Here is a 26,996-nt window from a genome sequence, read left to right as displayed (position 1 = left end):
AGAAGGGTAACTTGATGGAAAGGTTTAAAATTATAAGATGTTTTGATAGAATAGATGGAGAGAATATAATGCGAGGCTGTCAATATAAGAAGTGTGGCTCTCTGAAGAAATGGGAATTAAGAAGAAAACTTTCCCCAAGGAGTATTGAGAATGTATAATCTTGTTATAATTGATTATATTGATACTTATAAAAGGAAGGACAGATAATATATTCCCAATTCAAGCTGTATGGGTAACCTGGACAAGTAACTGCAGTGCAGATGGTACACATTGCAGCCATTATGCACTGATGGTGGAGAAATTAAGGTGGATGGTGTGCCATTCAAATGGGCTACTTTTGAAGTATTGTGTGCAGTTCTGATTGTCCCATTACAGAAAGGATAAGAAGGCTTTGGAGAGGGTGCAGAAGAGGTTGACCAGAATGCCCTTTGGATTTGGGGGTATTAGCTATAAGGAGAAGTTGGACAGACTTGGATTGTTTTCACTGGAGCGCTGGAGGTTGCCGGGAGACCCAATAGAAGTAAATACAATTATGGGAGACATACTGTACAGTAGATAGGGTAATCAGTCAGAGCCCAGGATAGAAATGTCAAAGATTAGAGGTCATATCTTTAAGGTGATAGGGTCAAAGATTAAAGGAGATATGTTTTATTTTTACATACAGAGGGTGTTGAGTCCCTGGAACGTGATGCCAGGGGTGGTGGTGGAGGCAGATACAATCGTGGTTTAAGATGCTTTTAGATAATCATATGATAATACAGAGCATGGAAGGATATGGATCACGTGCAGGTGTGATCTCAGGTGAGATTAGTTTATTTTGGCACCATGTTTAACATAGACATTGTGGGCTGAAGGGCCTGTTCCTGTGCTGTACTGTCCTGTGCTCTCTCAAGCACTGTACCTCATGATAGGAACAGTACACGAACAAACATAATACACAATATTAGCAAGGCAAACTATCTGCTCTTTTGAGCACGATGCACAAGCCCTTGGTTTAGAACCTTGGCAAATTAGTATGCAGAGAATCTGATAAGAAAATGTATTAATAAATATGATGGGAACAGAGAAAACTCGTGATGGATGAAAATTAGAAGTAAATGCTGAATGTCGTGGCAACACCAGTCATGAACAGTCACAGCACTGGGGTTGTGTTAATGGAGGTCCCAACTCAGCGTTAAGTCTTCTCAAATGCTGGCTCCCCTCTTTCTCCATTATGAGCCAAGTTATTGGGCATTTTTCAACATTTCCTGTGGTCATTCAGTGTACTTTCCAGTCCTTAAAAGGGAGCCTATTCATTAAAGTTTTCCATTGGCAAAATTCTGTTGTTCTAACAAAAGAAATATTGCTATCTGCAGGCGGTGGCCTGGCTCAGCAAAGAATTGCGTAGCAAAATATTTTTTTTCTCCTTTTTTTCCAGCCCTAAATCCGCACAAAACCACAGTTGGAATCCTGGCTTGCTGAAAACAGGAAATGAAGACAGGAATGTAGTAATGACTGTCTGACAAATGACCTCTTAAAACACATGAAAAATGAGCAAAGGAACAGCAATACTGAGGCCCAAAAGAACACAACACCAGGAGAACTAGCGGGTAAGGTAGTATCTATGGAGGCAAAAGGTGTTTTGGATCAAGATCCTGCATCAGGGCTGAGTTGTGTGCAAGTACTAATGAGGCTGGAACAAACACAATGAAATGGTAAGGTCTTAGGGAGCGTTGGGGAATAGAAGAACTTTGATGGGCATGGCTGAAGATGAGAGCAACATGGGTACATGAAGTGGTTAAGATGTCATACCGGCCGGACAATGAATACAAGAACAGAGAGGTCATCCAACTTTATAAAATCCTGGTTGAAGGTCGGGCCTTCGATCCAACCGTGATGAGTTGGAATGAAGGGCCTGTTTCCATGCTGTGACACTAATGACACTAATTGTGAAGCAAACCACCAGTAACTATATAATGAAGTTTTCTCAGACTAACGCATGTCAAAAATAGTTTACTTCCATTAAAAAAAACATCTATTTACAATTTCTAAGTAATTAACAATATGTATATTTCGATGTTATCCCTCCACGATATAATTCTCTTAAATTAATGTAGACAAAGTTCAATATTATTTGTTATTCTAAGGTGGATGTTTGACTCAATCTCTCTCACAGCTATCTTGGTTGTGTTGTCAGGGAGCAGAGAAGAAGGGGGAAGAAACAATAGGAGTTTGGTTTGACAGCTGTTTCCTCTTCAGTGGTTCAACTGTGTTTTATTATCACTTGTACGACGTGCAATCTCACGGTGAAGTTCTTTTCTTACAAATAGTCCAGTAGAATATTGACATACCTAAGCTCATCCTCGATTAGCAATTGTATAGAAATGGCCGACTGATGCCGCATGCAAGAGTCGCCATGTGTTAGCACCATTTTCCAAGTCCAGTCCACGCTCCAGTTCTTATGAGCGGTGCCCGATTCAGGCAAACTCCATGCTGATTCAAGCCTCCAGCTGTTACCTTCCTCAACTGACCAGCAGCTGACGTCCTCTCCTTGCCCGCCCACTTTTGTGCTCCGGTGCCGCCTCCCGCAGCTGACCTTGAAGACGTGGTAGGCCAGACCCTGGTCCCAGTTCCCTCTCCTACCAGCCTCACTCCTCTCCCAACACATCCATCATCGTGGCTGGCACCTTCCTCCCTGTCACTGGTCTTTGGTGGGCAAGCAGCGGCGGCTCGGCAGACTCCACTGCCAGGGTCTCTCCGAGCATGTCGATAATGAATTGAGATACATAGCTCTTCAGGAATGAGGGCGTTCTATCTCCCTTCTTGTAGATGTGCAAGAGTCTCCAAACTCCAGATGTGCAGCTTTTAAATTATCCTACTTCACTTTGTTTCAAGTCATAAAAACGAGTCGGTTGTGGAGAAAGCAAGCTGATGGTATCAGGGTGGGTTTCTGGGTCCGTAGGGTACCTTAAGATACAGTTTTTCATGGATTGGCAGTGTGTGGTTGTAATAAAATTCAACCATGCTCGGGAGGCACATGAACTTTATCTCACTTACTAAATAGAACTTGGACTCCTGCAAGGGAATCAAAAAATGTCATTAAAACCAAGTGTTTTCCCATCTCTACTGCAGTACAAACAAGGCAACATTAATTGAATGGACACACAAGGGATTACAGGTGCTGGAATCTTACATGGAATACATCATTCTGGAATAGCTCAGCAGGTCAGGCAGCATCTCTGGAGAAGATGGATTGCGACCCTTTCTCAGTCCCAAGTGAATAATGAGCAAGGACACAAAGTGCTGGTGTAACTCAGTGAGTCAGGCAGCATTCCTGAATAAATGGATAGGTGACGTTTCCGGTTGGGACTCTTCATCAGACTGAAGAAGGGTCCCGACCTGAAACGCCACGCACCCGAGTTCTCCAGAGATGCTGACTGACCTGTTGGTAGCATAGGAGTCTGAGGGATGATCTTACAAGATGAACAAGATCATGAGGGACATATATGAAGTGAATGCTCACAGCCTTTTCCCCCAAGGTAGAGGATTCTAAAACTAGAGGTCATCGGCTAAGGCGAGAGGTCAAGGAAAACTTTTTTCACTCGGAGAGTAGACCATGTCTGGAATAGATGGCACTTGCCAAGAATGCCAACCAGGTCAGCATGGACAAGGTGGGCCGAAGAGCCTGTTTCAATGCTGTGCAGCTCTTTGACCCACTGGCAATGTACCACAGCCTTCCCATTGGCAACTTCACATTGACAAAGAAGGTTATTCTAATCCTAACCATGACTTAACGACCACATTAGATCATTTGGTTTTATATTGCAGATGCTTTCTGATCTGCTGAGAATTTCCACATTTTCTTGTTTTTATTGTTACAATCCATGCCCTCTACAACTCTTGTTTAGCTGACTATAATTACAGCTCCCGCATCTATACAAATTTTCCGAGTGTTTTTGTTGTCTGTCGTTACCATGCATTCTGCACATCATTGTAGTACGTAACCATTAATCAGTAACCAAGTAATTAAAGCATGCATGACAATTGAAAAGAAAACACACAGAGTGCTTTTAACTTAATGATTTCGCAAACGCATCTACTAGCATCACTGATTAACTCTGCAGAAACATAGCACACCATTGTTCAATTGTCATTTTTTTTTCCTAATCAAAATCGTCAACTTTCTCTAATTAGCCATCTAGTAAGTGACTAAACGATTGGACAAAAGTTTTTTGGGGTTCCAAAGAATTGATGAACAAAGCACGAGGAGGTGGATCATTACATAACATTATGAGGGGCATAGATAAGGTAGGGTCAGAATCTTTATCCCCGGGGTGGAAATGCCAAAGACTAGAGGGCACAGCTTTAAGGTGAGAGGGACAAAGTTTAAAGGTGATGTGCGGGGCAAGTTTTTATTTAGACAGAGGGTGGTGCTTGCCTAGTATATCCGACCAGGGTGGTTGTGGAGGCAGATACGATAGTGTAGTTTAAGAGGCTTTCAGATAGGCACATAGACATGCAGGGAATGGAGGGACATGGATCACATGCAGGCAGAAGAGATTACTTTATCTTGGCATCATTTTCGGCACAGATATTGTGCTGTAGTGTTCTATGTTGTTCTATGTTGTAGGTAGTAGTGCTGCTAACTCACAGCTCCAGGGACTTCCTGTGCTGCCTATATGAAGTTTGCACGTTGTCCATGTGACTGCGGGTTCCCCGTGGCTGACCTAGTTATCTGTCACAACCCAAAACATGCAGGTTGATCAGTTAACTGACCGCTATAATTTGTCCCGAGTTTCAATCGTTCCTTGACTGTAAAATAATTGTTCTGCATGCTATCCATCAAGGTACCGTAAAGATTGCTGATTTCAGTTCATGACGCGGATAGATCTACATCTCCGAATACAGATTTGAAAAATTCTCTTTTAAGGGGCCTTCTCTTCTATTTTTACTTTCCACTTTCTCTCTTTCTTTTTTATTTTTTATATACACACTTCACGTTTTTCTACTCTCTACCATCAATTTTTCTACTTTTTCCTCTTTCTATTGTTTTCTTTTTCTTGTCTTGCTTACTTCCTTCTCATAACATAAAACTAGAGGTTGTACATAGAATGGATTACGGTATGACATAGTTGGCACCTAAAATTAGGTTCCACTGTACTGTTTTGTACTGTATTAACTTCTAATAAAATAAACAAAAAAAAACAAAACAAAAAAAAAAAAAATCGTACTATACATTATCATCATGGATCCTCTCCTGAGAAAGCACGCAGAGAGTCACCAAGTGTGGGTGGGTGGTAGAATGTGGGGAGGTTGATAGGAGGGTGTAAGGAACAACATAGAATGAGTGTAAAAAGACAGCCAGTACTGAATAGGTAGGCTGAAGGGCTTGTTTCCTTGCCGTAGGACTATTAATATAATACAAAACTTTGAAAAAAATTTACTGACCTTTTCAAATATTCTGTAGTTCCTCACTTTCTTCTCTGACTCATCCCATACAACTAGAACCTTTCACAAAAGAGGGAACAAATTGATTTACATCTGTCTATGATGAGCTATCAGAAAAGCAGCAAATTGTAAAACCTTTCACCAATTTTTATACTCATACCTGCCCAGACTTTGAAGAATTCCTAATGCAGTACAATCCATTCGCTGGTTTGTTGCCGGGACTTGAAGATATGAACAACCTTTGTGAGTAGACAAGAAGGATTTTAATATAATTACTTTATTAACCGGTGCGTTTGATAAAAGTTCAATCTCATTCATTAGCCCATTAATTCTGGAGAAGTGAGATGTTTAGGGTGGAAATGTCAAAAACTAGGCGGCATAGCTTTAAGATCAGAGGTGGAAAGTTCAAAGAAGACGTGCGAGGCAAGTTGTTTTTTTAACACAGAGAGTGTTTGGTGGTACGTGCTGCTACGGATGGTGGTGGAGGCAGATACCGTAATGTCATTTAAGAAACTTTTAGATAGGTACACGGATATGGAGGGAATGGAAGGATATGGAGCACATGTCGGCACTTGAGATTATTTAACTTGGCATCATGTTCGGCATGAACACTGTAGGCCGGAGCCCGTTCCAGTGCTATACTGTTCTATGTTCTATCCTGTTAAATCTCTGCATGGTCTTCTATGTTTCAAAGGGAACAATCGTGTCCTAGACAATCTTTTTTTATGAGTGTAAGAAGCCACGATACCTCAAAAAAGCTCCTCGTGTCCTCTTTAGTTTTACAGAAGTATAATTTTGTTGGTGACCCTAAAGCTGGGGATCACTGTTCAAATGTAAGAGGTCGCTAGGTTAAGGCAGAGATGAGAAGATGTTTTCTTTCAAGGTCCCCGGTGTCTTTTGAACTCTTATCCTCAAAGGGAGGGCGGGTGAAAGAAGAATGAATACTGTTAAAACAGAGGAAGGTAGGTCCCTGAAGGGGATGACAGGTTACTGGTGTAAATGAGATATCAGAGTTGAGGCTATTGTCTGATCATGGTTTAATTAATTGGCCGAGTGAACTTGAGAGGTTAAGTGGCCTATTCTCTGTACTGTTGTCTCTGTACTGTACACTGACAATGACAATTAAAATTGAATCTGAATCTGAATCTATTCCTGCACTTAATTTTTATGTTTGTTAAATGGTTGCTTGAACCATACATTGTACTTTAATTATGTCTCAGCTTGTTATCGACTCAGAGTTGTACAGCAAAGAAACATCCATGCTGACCTTATTGTCCATCTATACTAATATCATTTGCCTGGATTAGGGTAGAAACAAGGAACTGCAGGTGCTGGTTAGTACACAAAAGGACACAAAGTGCTGGAGTAACTCTACAGTTCCGGCAACATCTCAGCAGAACATGGATATATTCTCCAGAGATGCTGCCTGGCCTGCTGAGTTATTCCAGCACTTTGTGTCCTTTTCCCCACATTAGTACCTGATCCTTCTATGGTTTGCCTATTCATGTGCCTGTCTAAATGTTTATTAAACGTTGTGATTGTATCTGATTCCATCACCTCCTCTGGCAGCGTGTTCCAGAAACAATTGCTCTCCGTGTCAAAAACATTGCACTCAAATCCCCTTTAAAAATCCTTTGTTTCAAAGTGACACAATGTTCTTCGGTTTGCACTGTAATTGTTTGGTTACCTAACAGGAAAGGTTTAAAGGGACATGGGCCAAATGCGAGCAAATGAGACTTGCTTAGATGGGGCATCTTGTTTGGCTTGGACGAGTTGGGCCGAAGGATCAGTTTCCATGCTGATTGACCTTATGACTAATTGTATTATTGTTTATTGCATATCTATTTGTTGTGTTGTTGCATTAATGTGCCTATAAAACTGCAGCAAGTAACAATTCCATTGTTGCAGTTGGGGCACGTAACAATTAAATATTTGCGACTTGACTCTTTACAATCGTCAGCTTTGAGAATCGGCATGCATTTGATGGTCTGAATGGCTTCCTATGTAATAATGAAATATATGATACATAAAAATATCCATATTTATTAGTGTGGTGAGTAAGTACCTCTCAACATCATTCGATTCTGTTGTATTCAGAAACACAGAGTCTGGTAGCTGTACCTGCAATGAAACAACACAATAAAAAAATAATGTAATTTAACTAAGAGAGACAATAGAACACATGAAAATACAGAAGGACAGTTTGAAAAATGGCAAAAGAACCAGAGAGATTAGTTTTTTAAAGGAAAGTAAGTTGTATCAAAAAAAATACACACAAAGCGCTGGAGTAACTCAGTGGGTCAGGCAGCATCTCTGAAGGACATGGATAGGCGACGTTTCAGGTTGTGACACTTCTCTAGATTAGAGAGGTCTGATGAAGGTCCCAACCTGAAACGTCACCTACACATGTCCACCAGAGATGCCGCCTGACCTACTGAGTTACTCCAGCATTTTGGATTCTACGCAGATTCAAGCATCTGCAGTTCCTTGTGTTACATTCTCCAAACTTTCTTTGTCTTCTTCTCGTTTATTATATTGTTTACAGTGTACTATGTTTACATATTCTGTTGTGCTGCTGCAAGTAAGAATTTCATTGTTCTATCTGGGACATATGTCTCCTCAGATCCTGGTGAACTTCTACCGCTGCACCATCGAGAGCATCCTTACCAACTGCATCACAGTATGGTATGGCAACTGCTCTGTCTCCGACCGGAAGGCATTGCAGAGGGTGGTGAAAATTGCCCAACGCATCACCGGTTCCACGCTCCCCTCCATTGAGTCTGTCCAATGCAAGCGCTGTCTGCGGAGGGCACTCAGCATCGCCAAGGACTGCTCTCACCCCAACCATGGACTGTTTACCCTCCTACCATCCGGGAGGCGCTACAGGTCTCTCCGTTGCCGAACCAGCAGGTCGAGGAACAGCTTCTTTCCGGCGGCTGTCAGTCTACTAAACAACCTACCTCGGTGACTGCCAATCACCACCCCCCCCCCCCCCCCCCCCCCCCGGACACTTATTATTTATTCAAATCGTTTGCTATGTCGCTCTTCAAGGGAGATGCTAAATGCATTTTGCTGTCTCTGTACTGTACACTGACAATGACAATTAAATTGAATCTGAATCTGAATCTGAATATGACAATAAAACACTCTCGACTCTTGAATCTAATTGAGACAATAGTTCCACAAGAGTCAGGTCCATGGAGTGTTCTTCATGATGTCACACAATGACAAGGTCTGTTCAGATCAGTATCTTATCTGACTAACGTTGGGGCTTTGCAAACACAGAATAATGAAGATGCTGAAAACATGACATAAAGCAGAGAATGCTTGGAACGCATCATCTGAAGCAGAGGTAACGTTCCAGCTTGACGACTGTAGATGCTACCTGACCTGCTGAGCGTTTCCACCGCCTTGTGTTTCTATCTTTTTCAGGATGTCAAACACAATACTATTAATTTAGCTGCACAGTCAGGAGGAACATCTTGTGATTAGACTGGGGTTTTGAATATCCTCCGTACTCTGCAGGAAGTTACAAGGATGATAATGAGGCGCCAGTAATAGATAATAAATCAGACAGATACACGACATCTGTTGTTCAATAACAACAGGTCCTGACCTCCCATCTACCTCAATGGGAACCTTCGAATTATCTTTAATAGGACTTTATCTTGTACTAAACCTTACACCCTTTATCCTGTATCTGTACACTGTGGACGGCTTGATTATAATCACATATGGTCTTTCCGCTGACAGGATAGCACGCAACAAAAATGTTTTAACGGTGCCTTGGTACACATGACAATAATAAAACTAAACTGATACAGGAAAATGTGCTATTGTATGTTGCCAGGAAGAATGCAGATAGGCACCAGGCACTAATTGGCACTAGTTTAAAGTGGGAGCAGTAACAGAGAGACATTGCTGCACCTGAGAGTAGCAGAATGCCCAGAAGTAAAAAGAAAGACTTCATTGTACATAATGATGATCATTACTACAGGGCGGCATGGTGGCACAGCGGTAGAGTCGCTGCCTTACAGCACCGGTTCAATCCCGACTACGGGTGCTGTCTGTACGGAGTTTGTACGTTCTCCCCGTGACCACATGGGTTTTCTCCGAGATCTTGGGTTTCCTCCCACACTCCAAAGACGTACAGGTTTGTAGGTTAATTGGCTTGGCATAAATGTAGGATAGTGTTACTGTGCAGGGATCACTGGTTGGTGCGGACTCGATGGTCCGAAGGGCCGGTTTCCGCGCTGTACCTCTAAACTAAATCTCAGAATGCCAAAACTTTTTTATAGCCAAAGGATATACAGTATATGGGAACACATAGAAACATAGAAAGTAGGTGCAGGAGGAGGCCATTTGGCCCTTCGAGTCTGCACCGCCATTCATTGTGATCATGGCTGATCATCCACAGTCAGTAACCCATGCCTGCCTTCTCCCCATATCCCTCGATTCCGCTAGCCCCTAAAGTTTTATCTAACTCTTCAAACATGATGAGAGACAAGATGCAAAAGTAAGGTTAGAAATCTCACTTGTGGCCCAGAGCCTTAAAACCCTCCTTATGTGTGGGGGTGTTTCAAGAATTGCAAAAGTTGCACCGACGTTCAAAAATAAAGGAACACAATAACCATGGCAAGAAGCGAACAAATCCGTGTCTCGAGGGTGAGCGCATCTTTTCGTCAATAATTCAGTACAATTTAACTGGCTGTTCTGAAATGATCACCTAACAAATTGAAAGTCACAAAAGAAATGTTGTGGCAAATCGTGTTCGACGGGATTGAGATCAATGATGAAGTAACGAAGAGGCAACACTTGCACGGTTGATGCATACAAGGAATTTTACAAGGCATCTGTTAAAGCAGCACACAATATACTTGTGGACACAATTAAATCCCATGGGTTTATATAACAACATTTAAAACACATTTGGACAGCAAGTCGCTGCCTCAAAAAGGCTGCCAGCATCATTAAGGGCCCACACCATCCTGGCCACACACTCATCTCTCCGCTGCCATCAGGTAGAAGGTACAGGAGCCTGAAATCTGGTACATCCAGGTTCATGAACAGCTTTTTCCCCACAGCCATCAGGCTATTAAACTCGCCATCAAACAAACTCTGAGCTACAACAGCCTATTGCACTTTATCTGTTTATTTATGAGTATATAAAAATATGGTCTTTGCTATATAGACACACTGAACTGTTCTGTATTTATGCTTACTATATTCTGTTGCGCAGCAAGCAAGAATTTCATTGTCCTATCTGGCACACATGATAATAAACTCTCTTGACTTAACTTGACTTGAGGGACATGGGTCAAGCGAGGGCAGTTTGCTCAGCATGGACAAGCTGGGCTGAAGGACATGTTTCCATGCTGTATGACACTATGACTTTATAAAGGAAGAGTGTCAATATAAAAGGTGCTAATCAAGGTGACTGTTGTATTGCATCCCTGAAGATATATTCTCCAGGATTTAGTATTTGGCTCAGTATATTATACATTACTAACCTAAGCTTTGCCATACATTGCACAATTGCAAAGGTTAGGGCCATAGGGAAGGAATGAATGCAGGGAGTGACAAGAGATGATAATGAGAGGCCAGTAAGAGAGAAGATCAGACAGATCCATGGCACCTGTTGTTTGACACAGGACAGTGTGCTGGAAAGAATGGGAATAGGAATCAGACACTAAAATGTAAGTTTAAAGTGGGCGCAGTAATAGAGAGTCATAGCTCTACACCTGGGTGGGGGGGGGGGGGGGTGGGGAATGCGCTGCCAGGGGTGGTGGTGGGGGAGGCAGATACAATAGGGGGGTTTAAGAGGCTTTTCAATGGGAACATGTATACGCAGGGAATGGAGGGAGATCATGTATCATACATCATGTACAGGCAGATGAGATCAGTTTGGCTTGGCATCGTGTTCGATAAAACCACAGTGAGTTGAAGGGTCCATTCCTGTGCTGTACTGTTCTATATTCCACTTCTGAGAGTAGCAGGTGCCGAGTAGGCCATTAAGCATGAGAAATCGAATAGCAGAAAATCCTGAATGCTACAAATTGAAAATAATATTATTGATGGGAAGTCATGAACCTGTAACATTGTGTCTCCTCTCACTGCAGGAAGCTGCCTGATTTAAGGGCCTGTCCCACTTAGGCGATTTTTTTTGGCGACTGCCGGCAACAGTCACAGTCGTAGAGGATCGCTGAAAAACCGGCAACTGGACCCCCCCCCCCCCCCCCCCCCCCTACGACAATGTCTACGACAACCTACCACCTAGTCGACGTCAAGCTATGACAACTGGCGACTCTTCGTGACTTCGGACATCCACCTACGACCACACCTACGACGACACATACGACAACCTACAACAACCGAAGTCAACCAGCGACAAGCGACGACACTGTGACAACTGAAGACAACTGATGACAATTCAGTCGCCGGTTGACATAGGTTGATGTAGGGAGTCGCCAATGGAATTCACCGAAGTCAGCACCCAGCGACAACTTACGTCACCTGAAGATGACCAGCATCATCCTAGCGACAACCTACGACAGTACCTACGACAGGAGAAGACAGGCTACATCAAGCCCACAGTCGCTGAAAGGTTTTGAACATTTCAAAATCCAGCGGCGACAAGAAAAAAGTTACGACTCTTTAGGCGACTTGAGGAGACAACTCACGACCATACAGGCGGCACCCCGCGACCACGTGGCGACAGCATAGTCGCCTGTAGTTGCCGAAAAAAATCACCTAAGTGGGACAGGCCCTTTACTGTGTACTTCCAGCATATTACTAGAGACGAAAGGTGGGAGGGAGGCAGAATAATTGAGGGCAACACACGTAAAAACAAGGACTCAAGTTGCTGGTTTACAAAAAAAAAGTGCTGGAGTAATTCAGCGGGTCAGGCAGCACAGTTGGAGAACATGGATAGCTCTCTTCAGTCTGAAGAAGGGTCCTCAACTGAAACATCACCTATCCATGTTCCCCAGCGATGCTGCCTGACCCGCTGACTTTACTCCAGCACTTTGTGTTTGTTTTTTTCAAACAAGTAAAAAAAGTTTATTTTATGGACATAATTTTTGTAATACATAAAATATCTATATTGTTGTGAATTGATGGCAGATGTGGATTTGTTTTCAATGGGGACATGAACAGACAAAAAGAGAGAAAGGGCAGAAACTAAGATTAATTGGAGGGCTCTTTTAATCAACTGGTATGGAAATCATGAGCTAAATCATGCCTCTGAGCTGCTGGACTCAAAGTAAATACAGAATTTTTGGAAGTATGTTCGAGCTGCTGCCTCGCGACGCCTGAGACCCAGGTTCAATTTGACCTCAGGTGTTATCTGCATGGAGTTTGAATAGTCTCACTGTGACCAAGTTGGTACTCCGATTTCCTCCCACGTCTCAAGGACGTGCAGGTTTGTACTTTAATTGGCCTCTGTAAATTCACCCCTAATGTGCCGGGAGTGGATACACAAACGGGACAACGTAGAACTAGTGAACGGGTGATGCATGGGTGGCGTGGAGTCGTGCGATCTTGAGGGCTTGTTTCATGCTGTATCTTTAAACTAAATTAAACTTAGCAAGTCAGGCAAGCATCTGCAGAGGGAGAAGCAGAGTGAATATTAACAAAGAGTGTTCAACCTGAGACATAACTTTCTTTCCACAGATGCTGCCTGAACCACTGAGTGTGTCCAATATTTTCTGCCTTAATTGCAGATTAACAGCATCAGACCTTTTTTATTTTCATTTACAATGAAAATATAGCCATGAGATTTCAAATCACGCTGTAGCTTTGTGGTTGTGCTCGGTTTTGTAATAATTATAGTTATTGGTTTCCTGCTAACCGACAAATGTTGTTTCTTATAACTTATAACATTATTCAACCAGAACAGATGTTGGCTGTCTCCATGCCTGAGCTTGTAGATTCTTCCTTCTTGTAATTGCTCAACAAATCCACCAGAGGACAGCATTTGTCAGAATCATCCAGAGCAAACTTCACACAATCACCAACTCCATGTACTGTGTACTTAATCCTCTTTCTCGATCACACGTTTACTGCTCCTAGTACTTTTATAGGCCATTATGACTTCCTTTACTTTTTCTTCAAGCAATAATATTTTCCTACCAAACGAGTTGCAGGGAACATCACCAATTTTTGAGGACATATGAACATAAGAGATAGGAGCAGAATTAGGCCATTCAGCCCACCAAGTCTATTCTAGGTGCAGGAGTAGGCCATTTGGCCCTTCGAGCCAGCACCGCCATTTAATGTGATCATGGCTGATCTTCCCCAATCAGTACCCCGTTCCTGCCTTCTCCCCATATCCCCTGACTTTGCTATCTTTAAGAGCCCTATCTTTAAGAGCCCTAGCTCCCTCTTGAAAGTATTCAGAGAACCGGCCTCCACCACCATCTGAGGCAGAGATTTCCACAAACTCACAATTCTCTGTGAGAAAAAGTGTTTTTGCATCTCCGTTCCAAATGGCTTACTCATTATTCTGAAACTGTGGCCCCTGGTTCTGGACTCCCCCAACATCAAGAACATGTTTCCTGCCTCTAGTGTGTCCAAACCCTTAATAATCTTGTATGTTTCAGTAAGATCCCTTCTCATCCTTCTAAACTCCAGAGTATACAATAGCCCTCAATACCAAGAATGTCCTTCCTCAAATGAGGGGACCAAAACTGCACACAATATTCCAGGTGTGGTCTCTCTAGGGCCCTATACAACTGTAGAAGAACCTCTTTGCTTCTTTACTCAACTCCTCTTGTTATAATTTTTAAAAATAAATAAATAAATAAAGGTCAACATGCCATTCGCTTTCTGCACTCCCTGCGGTACCTGCATGCTTACTTTCATTGACAGATGAACAAGGACCCCCAGATCCCACTGTACTTCCCCTTTTCCCAACTTGACACCATTTAGATAGTAATCTGCTTTCCTGTTTTTGCTACCAAAGTGGATAAACTCACATTTATCCACATAAAACTGCATCTGCCATGCATCTGCCCACTCACCCAACCTGTCCAAGTCACCCTGCATTCTCATAGCATCCTCCTCACAGTTCATACTGCCACCCAGCTTTGTGTCATCGGCAAATTTGCAAAAGTTACTTTGAATTCCTTCATCTAAATCATTGATGTATATTGTAAATAGCTGCGGTCCCAGCACCAGGCCTTGCGGTACCCCACTAGTCACTTCCTGCCATTCTGAAAGGGACCCGTTAATCCCTCGTCTTTGTTTCCTGTCTGCCAACCAATTTTCTATCCATGTCAGCACTCTACCCCCAATACCATGTGCCCTAATTTTGCCCACTAATCTCCTATGTGGGACCTTATCAAATGCTTTCTGAAAGTCCAGGTACACTACATCCACTGGCTCTCCCTTGTCCATTTTCCTAGTTACATCCTCAAAAAATTCCAGAAGATTAGTCAAGCACGATATCCCCTTTGTAAATCCATGCTGACTCGGACCGATCCTGTTGCTGCTATCCAAATGTGCCGCTATTTCATCTTTTATAATTGACTCCAGCATCTTCCCCACCACCGATGTCAGGCTAACTGATCTATAATTCCCTGTTTTCTCTCTCCCGCCTTTCTTAAAAAGTGGGATAACATTAGTTCCCTTCCAATACACAGGAACTGATCCTGAGTCTATAGAACATTGGAAAATTATCACCAATGCATCCACGATTTCTAGAGCCACTTCCTCAAGTGCCTGGGATGCAGACCATCAGGCCCTGGGGATTTATCAGCCTTCAGTCCCATCAGTCTATCCAACACCATTCCCTGCCTAATCTTCTGGCCACGAGTATATCAGGGAAATTGTTTGTGTCCTCCTTAGTGAAGACAGATCCAAAGTGCCTGTTCAACTCATCTGCCATTTCCTTGTTCCCCATAATAAATTCACCTTTTTCAGTCTTTAAGGGTGCAACTTTGATCTTAACTAATTGTTTCCTCTTCACATACCTAAAGAATCTTTTACTACCCTCCTTTATATTCTTGGCTAGCTTACCTTCGCACCTCATCTTTTCTCCCGGTATTGTCTTTTCAGTTCTCTTCTGCTGCTCTTTAAACATTACCCAATCTTCTTGCTTCTTGCTTCTCGCTCATCTTTGCTATGTTGTACTTCTTCCCTTTTATTTTTATACTGTCCCCGACTTCCCTTGTCAGCCACGGTTGCCCCTTACTCCCCTTGGAATCTTTCTTCCTCTTTGGAATGAACTGATCCTGCAACTTCTGCATTATGCTTAGAAACACCTGCCATTGTTGTTCCACTGTCATCCCTGCTTGGGTATTTTTCCAGTCAACTTTGGCCAGCTCCTCCCTCATGGCCCCATAGTCCCCTTTATTCAACTGCACCACTGACACCTCCGATTTACCCTTCTCCCTCTCCAATTGTAGATTAAACTTGACCATATTATGGTCACTGCCTCCGAATGGCTCATTAGCCTCAAGTTCATTGATCAAATCCAGTTCATTACATAACACTAAATCCAGAATTGCCTTCTCCCTGGTAGGCTCCAATACAAGCTGCTCTAAGAATCCATCACAAAGGCACTCCACAAACTCCCTTTCTTGGGGTCCAGTACCAACCTGATTTTCCCAGTCTACCTGCATGTTGAAATCTCCCATAACAACCACAGCATTACCTTTACTACATGCCAATTTTAACTCTTGATTCAACTTGCACCCTATATCCAGGCTACTGTTTGGGGGCCTGTAGATAAGTCCCATTAAGGTCTTTTTACCCTTACAATTCCTTAGTTCTATCCATACTGACTCCACATCTCCTGTTTCAATGTCACCCCTTGCAAGGGACTGAATTTAATTCCTCACCAACAGAGCTACCCCACCCCCTCTGCCCACCTGTCTGTCTTTTCGATAGAAGGTATACCCTTGAATATTCAGTTCCCAGCCCTGGGCCTCTTGCAGCCATGTCGCTGTAATTCCCACAACATCATACTTACCAGTTTCTAACTGAGCCTTAAGCTCGTCCACTTTATTTCTTATACTTCGCACATTCATATACAGCACTTTGACTTCCGTATTCACCTCCCCTCTCTCACCACTCGCAATTGGCCCTGACCTTACTCTCTTATCCTTTCTCAAACTTTCCTTCCCATTAATTCGAGAGTCTTTTGTAATTTTTCCTGTTCTCACTTCCCCTTCAACTCCATCTTTATACTCCCAATTTGTCAATCCCTCCCCCCCACTATTTAGTTTAAATCCACACGTGTAGCCCTAGCAAACCTGCCTGCCAGAACGTTGGTCCTTCTCCAGTTAAGGTGTAACCCGTCCCTTTTGTACAGGTCACCCCTACCCCAGAAGAGATCCCAGCGGTCTATAAATCTAAATCCTTGCTCCCTGCACCAGCCCCTCAGCCACACATTCAGATCCCCTATCTCTCTGTTCCTGTTCTCACTAGCACGAGGTACTGGAAGCAATGCAGAGATAACCACCCTAGAAATCTGAACTCGCGTTGCAGAACCTCCTTCCTCTTCTTCACGGTCGTTTGTGACTACGTGCACAACTACTGTCAGATGTCCTGAATTTAGCTCGTGACATCTTGAACCCTGGCACCAGGGAGGCAACAGACCGTCCTTGTGTCTCGTCTGCCGTCACAGAATCTCCTGTCCGCTCCTCGGACAATGGAGATTCTGCCATTCAATTATGGCTGATCTATCTTTCCCTCTCAACCCCGTTCTCCTGCCTTCTCTCCATAATCCCTGACACCCGTACTAATCAAGAATGTATCAATCTCCACCTTAAAAATATCCCTTGACTTGGTATCCACAGCCTTCTGTGGCAATGAAGTCCACAGATTCACCACACTACGACTAAATAAATTCCTCCTCATCACCATCCGAAAGGAACGTCCTTTTATTCTCAGGCTATGACCTCTGGTCCTAGACTCTCTCACTAGTGGAAATATCCTCTCCACATCCACTCTATCCGGGCCTTCCACTATTCGGTAAGTTTCAATGAGGTCCCCCCTCATCCTTTTAAACTTTAGCGAGTAGGGACCCAGTGCCGTCAAATGCTCATCATATGTTAACCCACTCATTTCTGGGATCATTCTCGTAAACTTCCCCTGGACCCTCTCCAGCGCCAGCACAACTTCCTCAGATATGGGGCCCAAAATTGCTCACAATACTGACCAGCACCTTATAAAGCCTCAGCATCACATCCCTGTTTTTGTATCCTAGTCCTCTTGAAATAAATGCTAGCAATGCATTTGAGTTAAAGGGTTGGAAAGGCTAGGACTTTTTTCTTTAGAGTGTAGCAGATAGAGTGGTGACTTTATTGATCTGTACAAGATCAATGTGCAGAGGATTCTAAATCTAGAGGGCATCAGTTTAAGATGAAAGGGGAGACCTTTAAGAGGGACCTCAAGGTGAACTTTTTCATTCAGAGGGTAGTCTGTATCTGGAAATGAGCTGCCAGAGAAAACTATAGAAGTGGTTCCAATTGCATTTTTTTAAAGTCTTTTGGACAGGAAGGCTTTAAAAGGACATGGGCCACAGTTCCGGGATGGCGGGACTGTCATATGCTGAAAGAATGGAGCAGCTAGGCTTGTACACTCTGGAGTTTAGAAGGATGAGAGGGAACCTCATTGAAACAAATAAGATTGTTAAGGGCTTGGACACGCTTGAGGCAGGAAACATGTTCCCGATGTTGGGGAAGTCCAGAACCAGGGGCCACAGTATAAGAATAAGGAGTAAGCCATTTAGAACATAGACGAGGAAACACTTTCTCACAGAGAGTGGTGAGTCTGTGGAATTCTCTGCCTCAGAGGGCGGTGGAGGCAGGTTCTCTGGATGCTTTCAAGAGAGAGCTAGATAGGGCTCTTAAAAATAGCGGAGTCAGGGGATATGGGGAGAAGACAGGAACGGGGTACTGATTGGGGATGATCAGCCATGATCACATTGAATGGCGGTGCTGGCTCGAAGGGCCGAATGGCCATCTCCTGCACCCATTGTCTATTGTCAGGCAAATGGGGCAGTCAATATGCCAATTTGGTTGGCATAGACAAGGTGGGTGAAGGGCCTATATATATATATATATGTTGTATGACTATGTCTCTACAGAGAACACAAGTTGGTAAAATGACAAACATGTGCTGGGTAGACAAAAATGCTGGTGGAACACAGCGGGTGGGGCAGTATCTATGGAGAGAAGGAATAGGCGACGTTTCGGGTCAAGACCCCTCTTCAGACTGAAAACTTCTCGACCCGAAACGTTGCCTATTCCTTCTCTCCATAGATGCTGTAGATGACATATGCATGTGACCCTTAATATAGTTACCTCATCACTACTAACCACTCCCCATATCACAAGTATAATTCCAACCTCCCCACCCACATATCGCTCTCTAGTTTCCGTGACAGACCACGTACAGCCGGTGCTCTCTGTAATGCCACAGTATGAATGTAATAAAGAAGTAAAGTCACAGTGTGTCGATAACACTTCTTTACATGGTGTCAAAACTCTTACCCCTTGCGCCTCATATTTATCGGGGTTTTTTATTTATTTTTGCCTCAGTTTTCTGTTACCTCCTCCTTGTTTCCTCGTTATGGCCAATTCTTGCCGCAAACCCGATGTGCTCGTTTTCTATGCAGACATTGCCCATCGTTGGGATGTCTTTAGACGTGACTTCGACCACTCTGTCACAATCGCTCATCCTGCCGCTACTCCTGCCGTCCAAGCTTCTCTACTCCTTAACCTGGCTGGTCCCGATGCCCTGGCTCGGTCAGACTTCTTCGTCTACGATGTGGGTGAATCTGTTCGGGACCCGGTATGTTTATTGGCTAAGTTTACCGCGATTTGCGACATTCCAACTAATTGCATTTTAGAACGTTTCAAACTGTTCGGGCGGCGTCAGCGCCCTGGTGAATCTGCTGAGAACTATGTTGCTGCGCTGCGACACCTGGCCAGACGGTGCCGCCTTGAGACGCTGACCCCCGAGGAGCTGACCAGGGACCTTCTGGTTTACGGTCCCTGCGATGAAAAGCTCAGGACTGAACTTTTGCGCAAGCCCGACCTGTCTTTCAACGAGGCTATGCATGCCTGCCGTTTAGCCGAAGCCGTCACTACGGCAGTGCCACCGGCCGATCAGGACATTAACTTTGCCGGCGTTACCCGCCCTCGACAGAATCCTACCCTGCCACGACCCCCGAGGTCCGGCACTGCTCCCGGGGGACGTTCCCAGCAAAGGTGTCCCAATTGTAACTTTGCCACTCATCAGTACAATGTATGCCCTACTTTGGGCAAAACGTGCAATTACTGCAAGAAACTCAACCATTTTTCTGCTGCCTGCTGTTCCCGTGGGAAGCCACCTGCTGCTCCAAGGGGTATGTTAAACAACTTGGGGCAAACTGATAGCGAGCTCGGTTCCTAGTACCATCTACCGCCGGTCCCGCCAACATCGGCGGCTTGTCAACGAGCCGCGACCACCATCAGCAGATCCTTTTGCTCCCCCGCTGAAATTTCAGCCTCCAGGCGATGCTCGGCCCATCGTTCCTCGCATGCCCCTCATGCCCTTCTGCCCTTGTCTTCTCCATCCCCGCCCGGCTCACCTGTTCCAGTGCAGCCGTCTGCACCTGCCGCCGTACTGCCTCCACTTGTTCCTGCAGGGAGGGGAGATGGCGAGATGCGAACCCGGTCGGGACGTGTTGTCAAGCCGCCTGTCCGCTATGGCGATTTTGCTTAACCATTTCTACTCATTTGATTGTCAGCGCATGAGACGTGGTCGCCCTGTCACTACTTTGTTTGTCTTTCGTTTCCAAGGGGAAGGATGTAGATGACATATGCATGTGACCCTTAATATAGTTACCTCATCACTACTAACCACTCCCCGTATCACAAGTATAATTACAACCTCCCCACCCACATATCGCTCTCTAGTTTCCGTGACAGACCACGTACAGCTGGTGCTCTCTGTAATGCCACAGTATGAATGTAATAAAGAAGTCAAGTCACAGTGTGTCGATAACACTTCTTTACAGATGCTGCCTCACCCATTGAGTTCCTCCAGCATTTTTGACTACCTCCAATTTTTCCAACATCTGCAGTTCTTTCTTAAACATGTGCTGGGTTCTATTTTTAAACATTGAACCCTTGTTAGGCACAATGGTAAAGAGGAAACATGACTGACATTATGCTTTGCAGGAAAATGCATTTGGACAAATATACAGAAGGGAAGGGTTTGGAGAGCTATGGATCAAATGCAGGCTCCTGGGACTAGCCCAGAACGCAACCTTGTCTAGCATGGACAGAGTGGGTCGAAGGGCCTGGTTCTCTGCTTCATGGCTCTATGACTTGATATATTATCAAGTTGATGGCAGAATGAATGCAAAAGTAAGATATATGAATTGTATTGAATTTCCTGAATATATTTTCATGATTAAAGTATATTTTTGAATTAAGAAACTCTGAGCATCGTGGTGTAATAGGCTCAGTGGAGTTAGGAATGTAATATGGAATGAGCATACTGGGAGCTTTGATTTCAACACATGAGAATTCATGGAGGGAGGGGGTGGTGTCAATGATATATTGGGTCAGAGGAAGAGTTAACTAGAGGTGGCGCCTATCCCTTCCAGAGGCTGTTTCACAACGTTCTCTGGCATTTTGGCAACTTTCCTTTTTCAGCCACTGCCACCTAAACATCCCCCTATTCACGTCAGCACCATCTCAACAAAACCAGACATGAAAACCTGGGCGCTTAATGACATGGCAATTACAAATACAAAATCTCTCAGCAACAACCTTGAAAAACGGATTTTAAAAACTTTCGAGGACAAGAGTCTGATTCCTAGAGATTAAAGAAAAGATCCATTACACAAAGCGTGGTCAGTGTATGGAATAAGCTGCCGGAGGAGATAGTTGAGACAGGTGCTATTGCAATGCTTAAGAAACTTTTGGACAGATACATGGATAGGATGGGTTTCGAAGGATACGGGCCAAACGCAGGCAGGTGTGACGAGTATAGATGTGGCATGTTGGTCTGTGACTATGAGAAGTGTTTCACTTTCTGCTCTAACTTCAACATGGATAAATGTAGAAACCATAGTCAGAATTTATACCTTCATTAAAACACAATCTTTTCACGAATGTTTGATTTGAGCTGTGAATGTTATCATATTCTGCCGTGTGCTCCCTGACCATTGATGACACTAAATATAGGACAGAGGCCGCGGACAAAATAAAATAAAAGTCCTTACGCTCTCGTAATCATCATCATCATCATCATCTTCTTCATCAGACGGGTGAATCAGCTCCAGAGGTTGGGATTGGGAACGAGATCGAGGAAGTGGTTTTTCCGGGAGAACAGAGCGAAAACTTTGTCCATCGGGAGACGAACGTCTGCACAAAAGAATATTGTTTGGATCCTTATTCATCACCTACATATCTTGATTGATCTTACATACTAATGCATCATCTTACATCAGCATTACTCATACTGACTGCGTTTGTGTATCTCGGGGCGGGGCAACTATTGGGCACAAGGAGAGAAACAAACTAGCGAATAACTCATTGTGCTGTAGATGTAATAGTAGTGTAGTCCTCACTGTTAATAGGGTGAGAACTGGTTGACAACATCCGACAATCGTACACCCTTAGCGTGGCGCAGTGGCACAGTGGGTAGAGCTGCTGCCTCACAGTGCCAGAGACCAGGGTTCAATCCTGACCTCAGGTGCTGTCTGTGTGGAGTTTGCATTCTCCCCGTGACCGCATGTGTTTTTTTTTTGGGTGCTCCGTTTCCTCCACATCCCAAAGATGTGCAGGTTTGGAGGCCTTTCTAAAATTGCTCCAACTGTGTAGGTAGTGGATGAATAAGTGGCATAACGTAGAAATAGTGTGAATGGGTGATCGATGGCTGGAGTAGACTCGGTGGGCCTGTTTCTATGTTGTATCTATGTTGTATCTCTATACTAAACTAATCAAGGACCACTCACACCACAGTCATTCCCTCTTCTCCCCTCTCTATATTTTAGATTCATTTAGAGATTTAGAGTTACAGCATAGAAACAGGCTCTTCGGCCCACCGAGTCTGTGCTGACCAGCGATCATCCCACACACTAGCAGTATCCTACACACTTGGGACAAATTACAATTTACAGATGCCAAATTAACCTACAAACCTGCACGTCTTTGGAGTGTAGGAAGAAACTGGAGCACCCGGAGAAAACCCATGCAGTCACGGAAAGAACGTACAAACTTTATACTGTCAGCTCCCATAGTCAAGATCAATCCTGAGTCTCTGGCTCTGGAAAGGGCCTGTCCCACTTTCACGACCTAATTCGCAACCTTTTTTACTCGTGGACATTTTTCATCATGCTAGAAAAACGCCCCGACCTACTTGATGCCACGAGTACCTACGACTAGCATCACGGCCTGCTACGACCTACTTACGACCTCCTACGACTTTGTGCCGACCATGCTGTGAGTACAAGTCAAGGGCAAACTCGGCAGAGGTGGTGAATTAGGTTGTGAAAGTGGGACAGGCCCTTAAGGCAGCAACTCTACCAGCACGCCACCATGCCGCCCCTTGTTGGGCAGTAGGTACAAAAGCTTGAAAGCACGAACCACTAGTTTCAGGAACAGCGTCTTCCCTGCTGCTATCAGACTCCTGAACGGACCTCTCATAAGCTAGAGGGTAGAGTCCAGATCTCCCAACCTTCCTCATTTAGGCCTTTGCACTTTTTAAAATCTGCACTTTGTCCATAACTAACCATATAATGGTGTAACACTATATTCTGCACTGGTTATTTTTCTCTTTGCACTACCTGTCGTACTCGTGTACGGCTTGGTTGAACACGTGGAAGATTTGCCTAGATAGTGCGTAAACAATGCTTTTCAATTATGGAAAGACCTTCCACTACCTGCAACCTCTGGCAACCGTCTTCAATTAGCATGGCAACTGGCTTTGACTAAAAAATTACCAATTTTTAAAACTGCAACCTATTTTTAGTCGCGGCCGATTTTGAATTTTTTGAAATAATCGCCGGAACATAGAAGAAGCGGAAACCATTTTCGACCATTAGGGAGACTGACAAAAACCTCCGGGAACCGCACGGAAACCTTGGGTGGGGCGCAAAGTCTCCAGAGGTTTCCGTTCAGGTTTCTTAAATGGGACAGGGGCATTAGCTACCCTCAAATCCTCAGGAACTACTCCAAAATCTAAAGAGTTTTGAAAAATTATTACTAATGCATCCACTATTTCTGGGGCTACTTCCTTAAGTACTCTGGGATGCAGCCTATCTGGCCCTGGGGATTTATCGGCCTTTAATCCATTCAATTTACCAAACACCACTTCCCGGCTAACTTGGATTTCACTCAATTCCTCCATCTCATTTGACCCCCGGTCCCCTGCTATTTTCGGCAGATTATTTATGTCTTCCTTAGTGAAGACAGAACCAAAGTAGTTATTCAATTGGTCTGCCATGTCCTTGCTCCCCATGATCAATTCACCTGTTTCTGACTGCAAGAGACCTACATTTGTTTTAACTAATCTTTTTCTCTTCACATATCTATAAAAACCTTTGCAGTCAGTTTTTATGTTCCCTGCCAGTTTTTTTCCATAATATATTTTCCCTTTCCTAATTAAGCCCTTTAAGTCTTCCTCATCTGGACTCTGAATTTCTCCTAGTCCTCAGGCTGCTTTTCCTGGCTAATTTGTATTGATATATCTATATCAGGATTCAAGTAATGTTAAAGTCTTCTGTTTTGGTGTTATTGTGTACATTGTAGGAACAAACAACTGCAGATGCTAGTTTACAAAAAATAATAACACAGTAAGTGCTGGAGTAACACAGCAGGTCAGGCAGCATCTCTGGAGAACATGGATGGGTGACATTTTGGGGTCGAGACCCTTCTTCAGTCGGAAGGGTCCCAACCAGAAACGGTATCTATCCATGTTCAAAAGCAGAATTAGGCCATGCGACCCATCCTGTCTACTCCGCCATTTAATTACGGCTGATCTATCTCTCTCATCCCCATTCTCCTGCCTTCCCCCGCATAATCATTGATGCCTTTACTAATCACAAACCTGTCAACCTCCGCTTTAAAAATACATAATGATGGCCTCCACAGCCACCTGTGGCAATGAATTCCACAGATTCACCACCCTCTGGCTAAAGAAATTACATTTCCGTACGGTATGTTTGCCTTCATCGGTCAGGGCATTGAGTATAAAAGTCAGGATGACATGCTGCAGCTTTGTAGGACTTGGGTTAGGCCACATTTGGAGTATTGTGTGCAGTTCTGGTAACCCATTACAGGAAGGATATGGAGGCTTTGGAGAAGGTGCATGTGGTTTACCAGAGAGCTACCTGGATTAGAAAGTATTCAGTATAAAGGAGAAGTTGGACAAACTTTCATTGTTTTTTCTAGAGCATCGGAGCCTGAGGAGAGACCTGATAGAAGTATGTAGATCATGAGAGGCGTAGGTAGGGTAGATAGTCATAACCTTTTTGCCCCAGGGTGGAAATGTCTAAAACTAGTGGGCACAGCTTTAAGGTGAGAGGAGATGCAAGATAAATTGAGATTTATGACATGGTAATGTTATAGGAAAGATGTTGTCAAGCTGGAAAGGGTGCAGAGAAGATTTCTGAGGATGTTGCCAAGACTGAGCTATCGAGAGCAGTTGAGCAGTCTAGGAACCTATTCCTTGGAGCGCAGGAAGATGAGGGTGATCCTTAGTCAAAATCGTGAGAGGAATAGATCAGGTAAACGCATAGTATCTTAACAAAAGTAGGTGAATCGAGAACAAGAGGACGTACGTTTACGGTAAGGGGGGAGGGTGGGGGGGGTGGGATAGAGAGATTAAATAGGAACCTGAGGGTTCACTTTATTTTGGAAGAAAGGGAGGTGGGTATGTGGAATGAGCTGCCGGAGGAGGTAGTTAAGACAGATACCAGCAAAACGTTTAAGAAACATTTCGCCAGGTACATGATTAGGATAGTTTTAGAGCGATACGGGCAGGTGGGACCAGTGTAGATGGGACATGTTGGTGGGAAATTCAGGCAGGTGGGACCAGTGTAGATGGGACATGTTGGTCGGTGTGGGGCAAGTTGGGCCGGTGGCCTGTTTCCACACTGTATGACTATGACTCTATTTGATACAGGCTGCAGGGGATTTCCGTTGTATAAAAAAAGTCATAAGGGTATGGAATTCATTTTCAAGGTTTTACTGAATGGATATTTTGAAAGATCACAGAAACAGGAAAAGTAAAGGTAAGAAGAAGTGTTTGTTTTCTTGGAGGATAGATAATAGTGCAGGCTGATTTAGTTGTATAGCCAGCCCGCTTGTGGAGAACACAGAACATGAAATACCCCTTAATCACAGTCATTGTACTTACAGTAAGGGAAGTGTGTTGTGCTTTTCAGCTTTAGGCTTGGCTGAAACAGGTGGTGGTTTTGGAACATTGGTAGCTGCTTTTGGTAACAAGTCTGGCTTATATAGTTTAGGTTTAATCATTTCAGCTTGAGTTGGTATTTGTGACAATGTTGATTTGTTCATCGGCACTGAATGACTAGATCCTTTGTTGGAAAGCACTGGAGGAGGTCCACCACTCGATCCTTTGATGGATGGAACTGGAGGAGGTCCACCACTAGATCCTTTGATGGATGGAACTGGGGGAGGTCCACTACTAGATCCTTTGATGGAAGGAACTGGAGGAGGTCCACCACTAGATCCTTTGATGGATGGAACTGGGGGAGGTCCACTATTAGATCCTTTGATGGATGGAACTGGGGGAGGTCCACTACTAGATCCTTTGATGGAAGGAACTGGGGGAGGTCCACCACTATATTTGCTGATGGAAGTGAGTGGAGGAGGTCCACCGCACGATCCTTTGTGGGAAGGCGCTGCAAAAGATTCACTACTAGATCGTTTGATGGAAGGCAATGGAGGAGGTCCACCACTCGATCCTTTGCGGTGAAGCGTTGGAGGTCCACTGCTCGATCCTTTGTGGGAAGGCACTGGAGGTCCACCACTTGATCCTTTGTGGGGAGGCATAAGAGGGGACCCACCAATAGATCCTTTATGCAGAGGCACTGGAGGTGGTCCTGTTGTAGATCCTCTGTGTGAAGGCGATTGAGGAGTTGAAACGCGCAACTGTTCCCTATTTCCAATTACTTGTTGCAACTGCTTATTCAAATCCAATGAAAAGTTACTTCTGCTCTTCACGCAGGCATTTGGGACTTCCACCGTTTTTTTGCGATGCTCCAGTTCACTCAGGGTGGGCTTTGAGTGAGTGGGAGGGGGTGTCGGCCAGCCTGCTGAAATAGCGGGAGGCACACGTCTCTGGGATGCATTATTTTCATGGGAAGGCAAGGGCAAAGCTTCCGGTGAACCCTCTGTCCCAGCTGCTAAACCATGTGAGTGCCGTCTCGGACTGGGAGGTGGGAGAGGAGGTGGTGACTTCACGCCGCTCATTTCAGATGAGACTGGATGACGTTTCAACGCTGGTTGGCAATCTAGACATGTTGGGAAGAGAAAATAAATACATTACTCTGATGCAGCAAGTGGCTGCTGAATTATTTAAATATATAATTAAACAGG

The 26,996-nt window shown here is 44.1% G+C and overlaps 1 protein-coding gene across 1 annotated transcript in view; it reads right to left on the bottom strand.

The window, feature by feature from the left end:
* Positions 1 to 1,979: 1,979 nt before the first annotated feature.
* sh3bp2 (SH3-domain binding protein 2) overlaps positions 1,980 to 26,996 on the bottom strand; it is a 63,107-nt gene continuing 38,090 nt past the window's right edge. The window contains exons 8-13 of the mRNA XM_055632274.1: positions 25,792 to 26,911; positions 21,653 to 21,794; positions 7,493 to 7,548; positions 5,588 to 5,666; positions 5,428 to 5,487; positions 1,980 to 3,054 (exon numbers count right to left, since the gene is read on the bottom strand). Of these exons, the coding sequence (XP_055488249.1) occupies positions 2,917 to 3,054; positions 5,428 to 5,487; positions 5,588 to 5,666; positions 7,493 to 7,548; positions 21,653 to 21,794; positions 25,792 to 26,911 (1,595 nt within the window). The 3' untranslated portion in view covers positions 1,980 to 2,916. The remainder of the gene's footprint in view (positions 3,055 to 5,427; positions 5,488 to 5,587; positions 5,667 to 7,492; positions 7,549 to 21,652; positions 21,795 to 25,791; positions 26,912 to 26,996) is intronic.

Source organism: Leucoraja erinacea, chromosome 3, assembly GCF_028641065.1.
Source record: "Leucoraja erinacea ecotype New England chromosome 3, Leri_hhj_1, whole genome shotgun sequence".
NCBI classification, from domain to species: Eukaryota; Metazoa; Chordata; class Chondrichthyes; order Rajiformes; family Rajidae; genus Leucoraja; species Leucoraja erinaceus.
The sequence above is the reverse complement of the archived record's forward strand: the minus strand, read 5'-3'. Positions and strand labels throughout refer to the sequence as shown.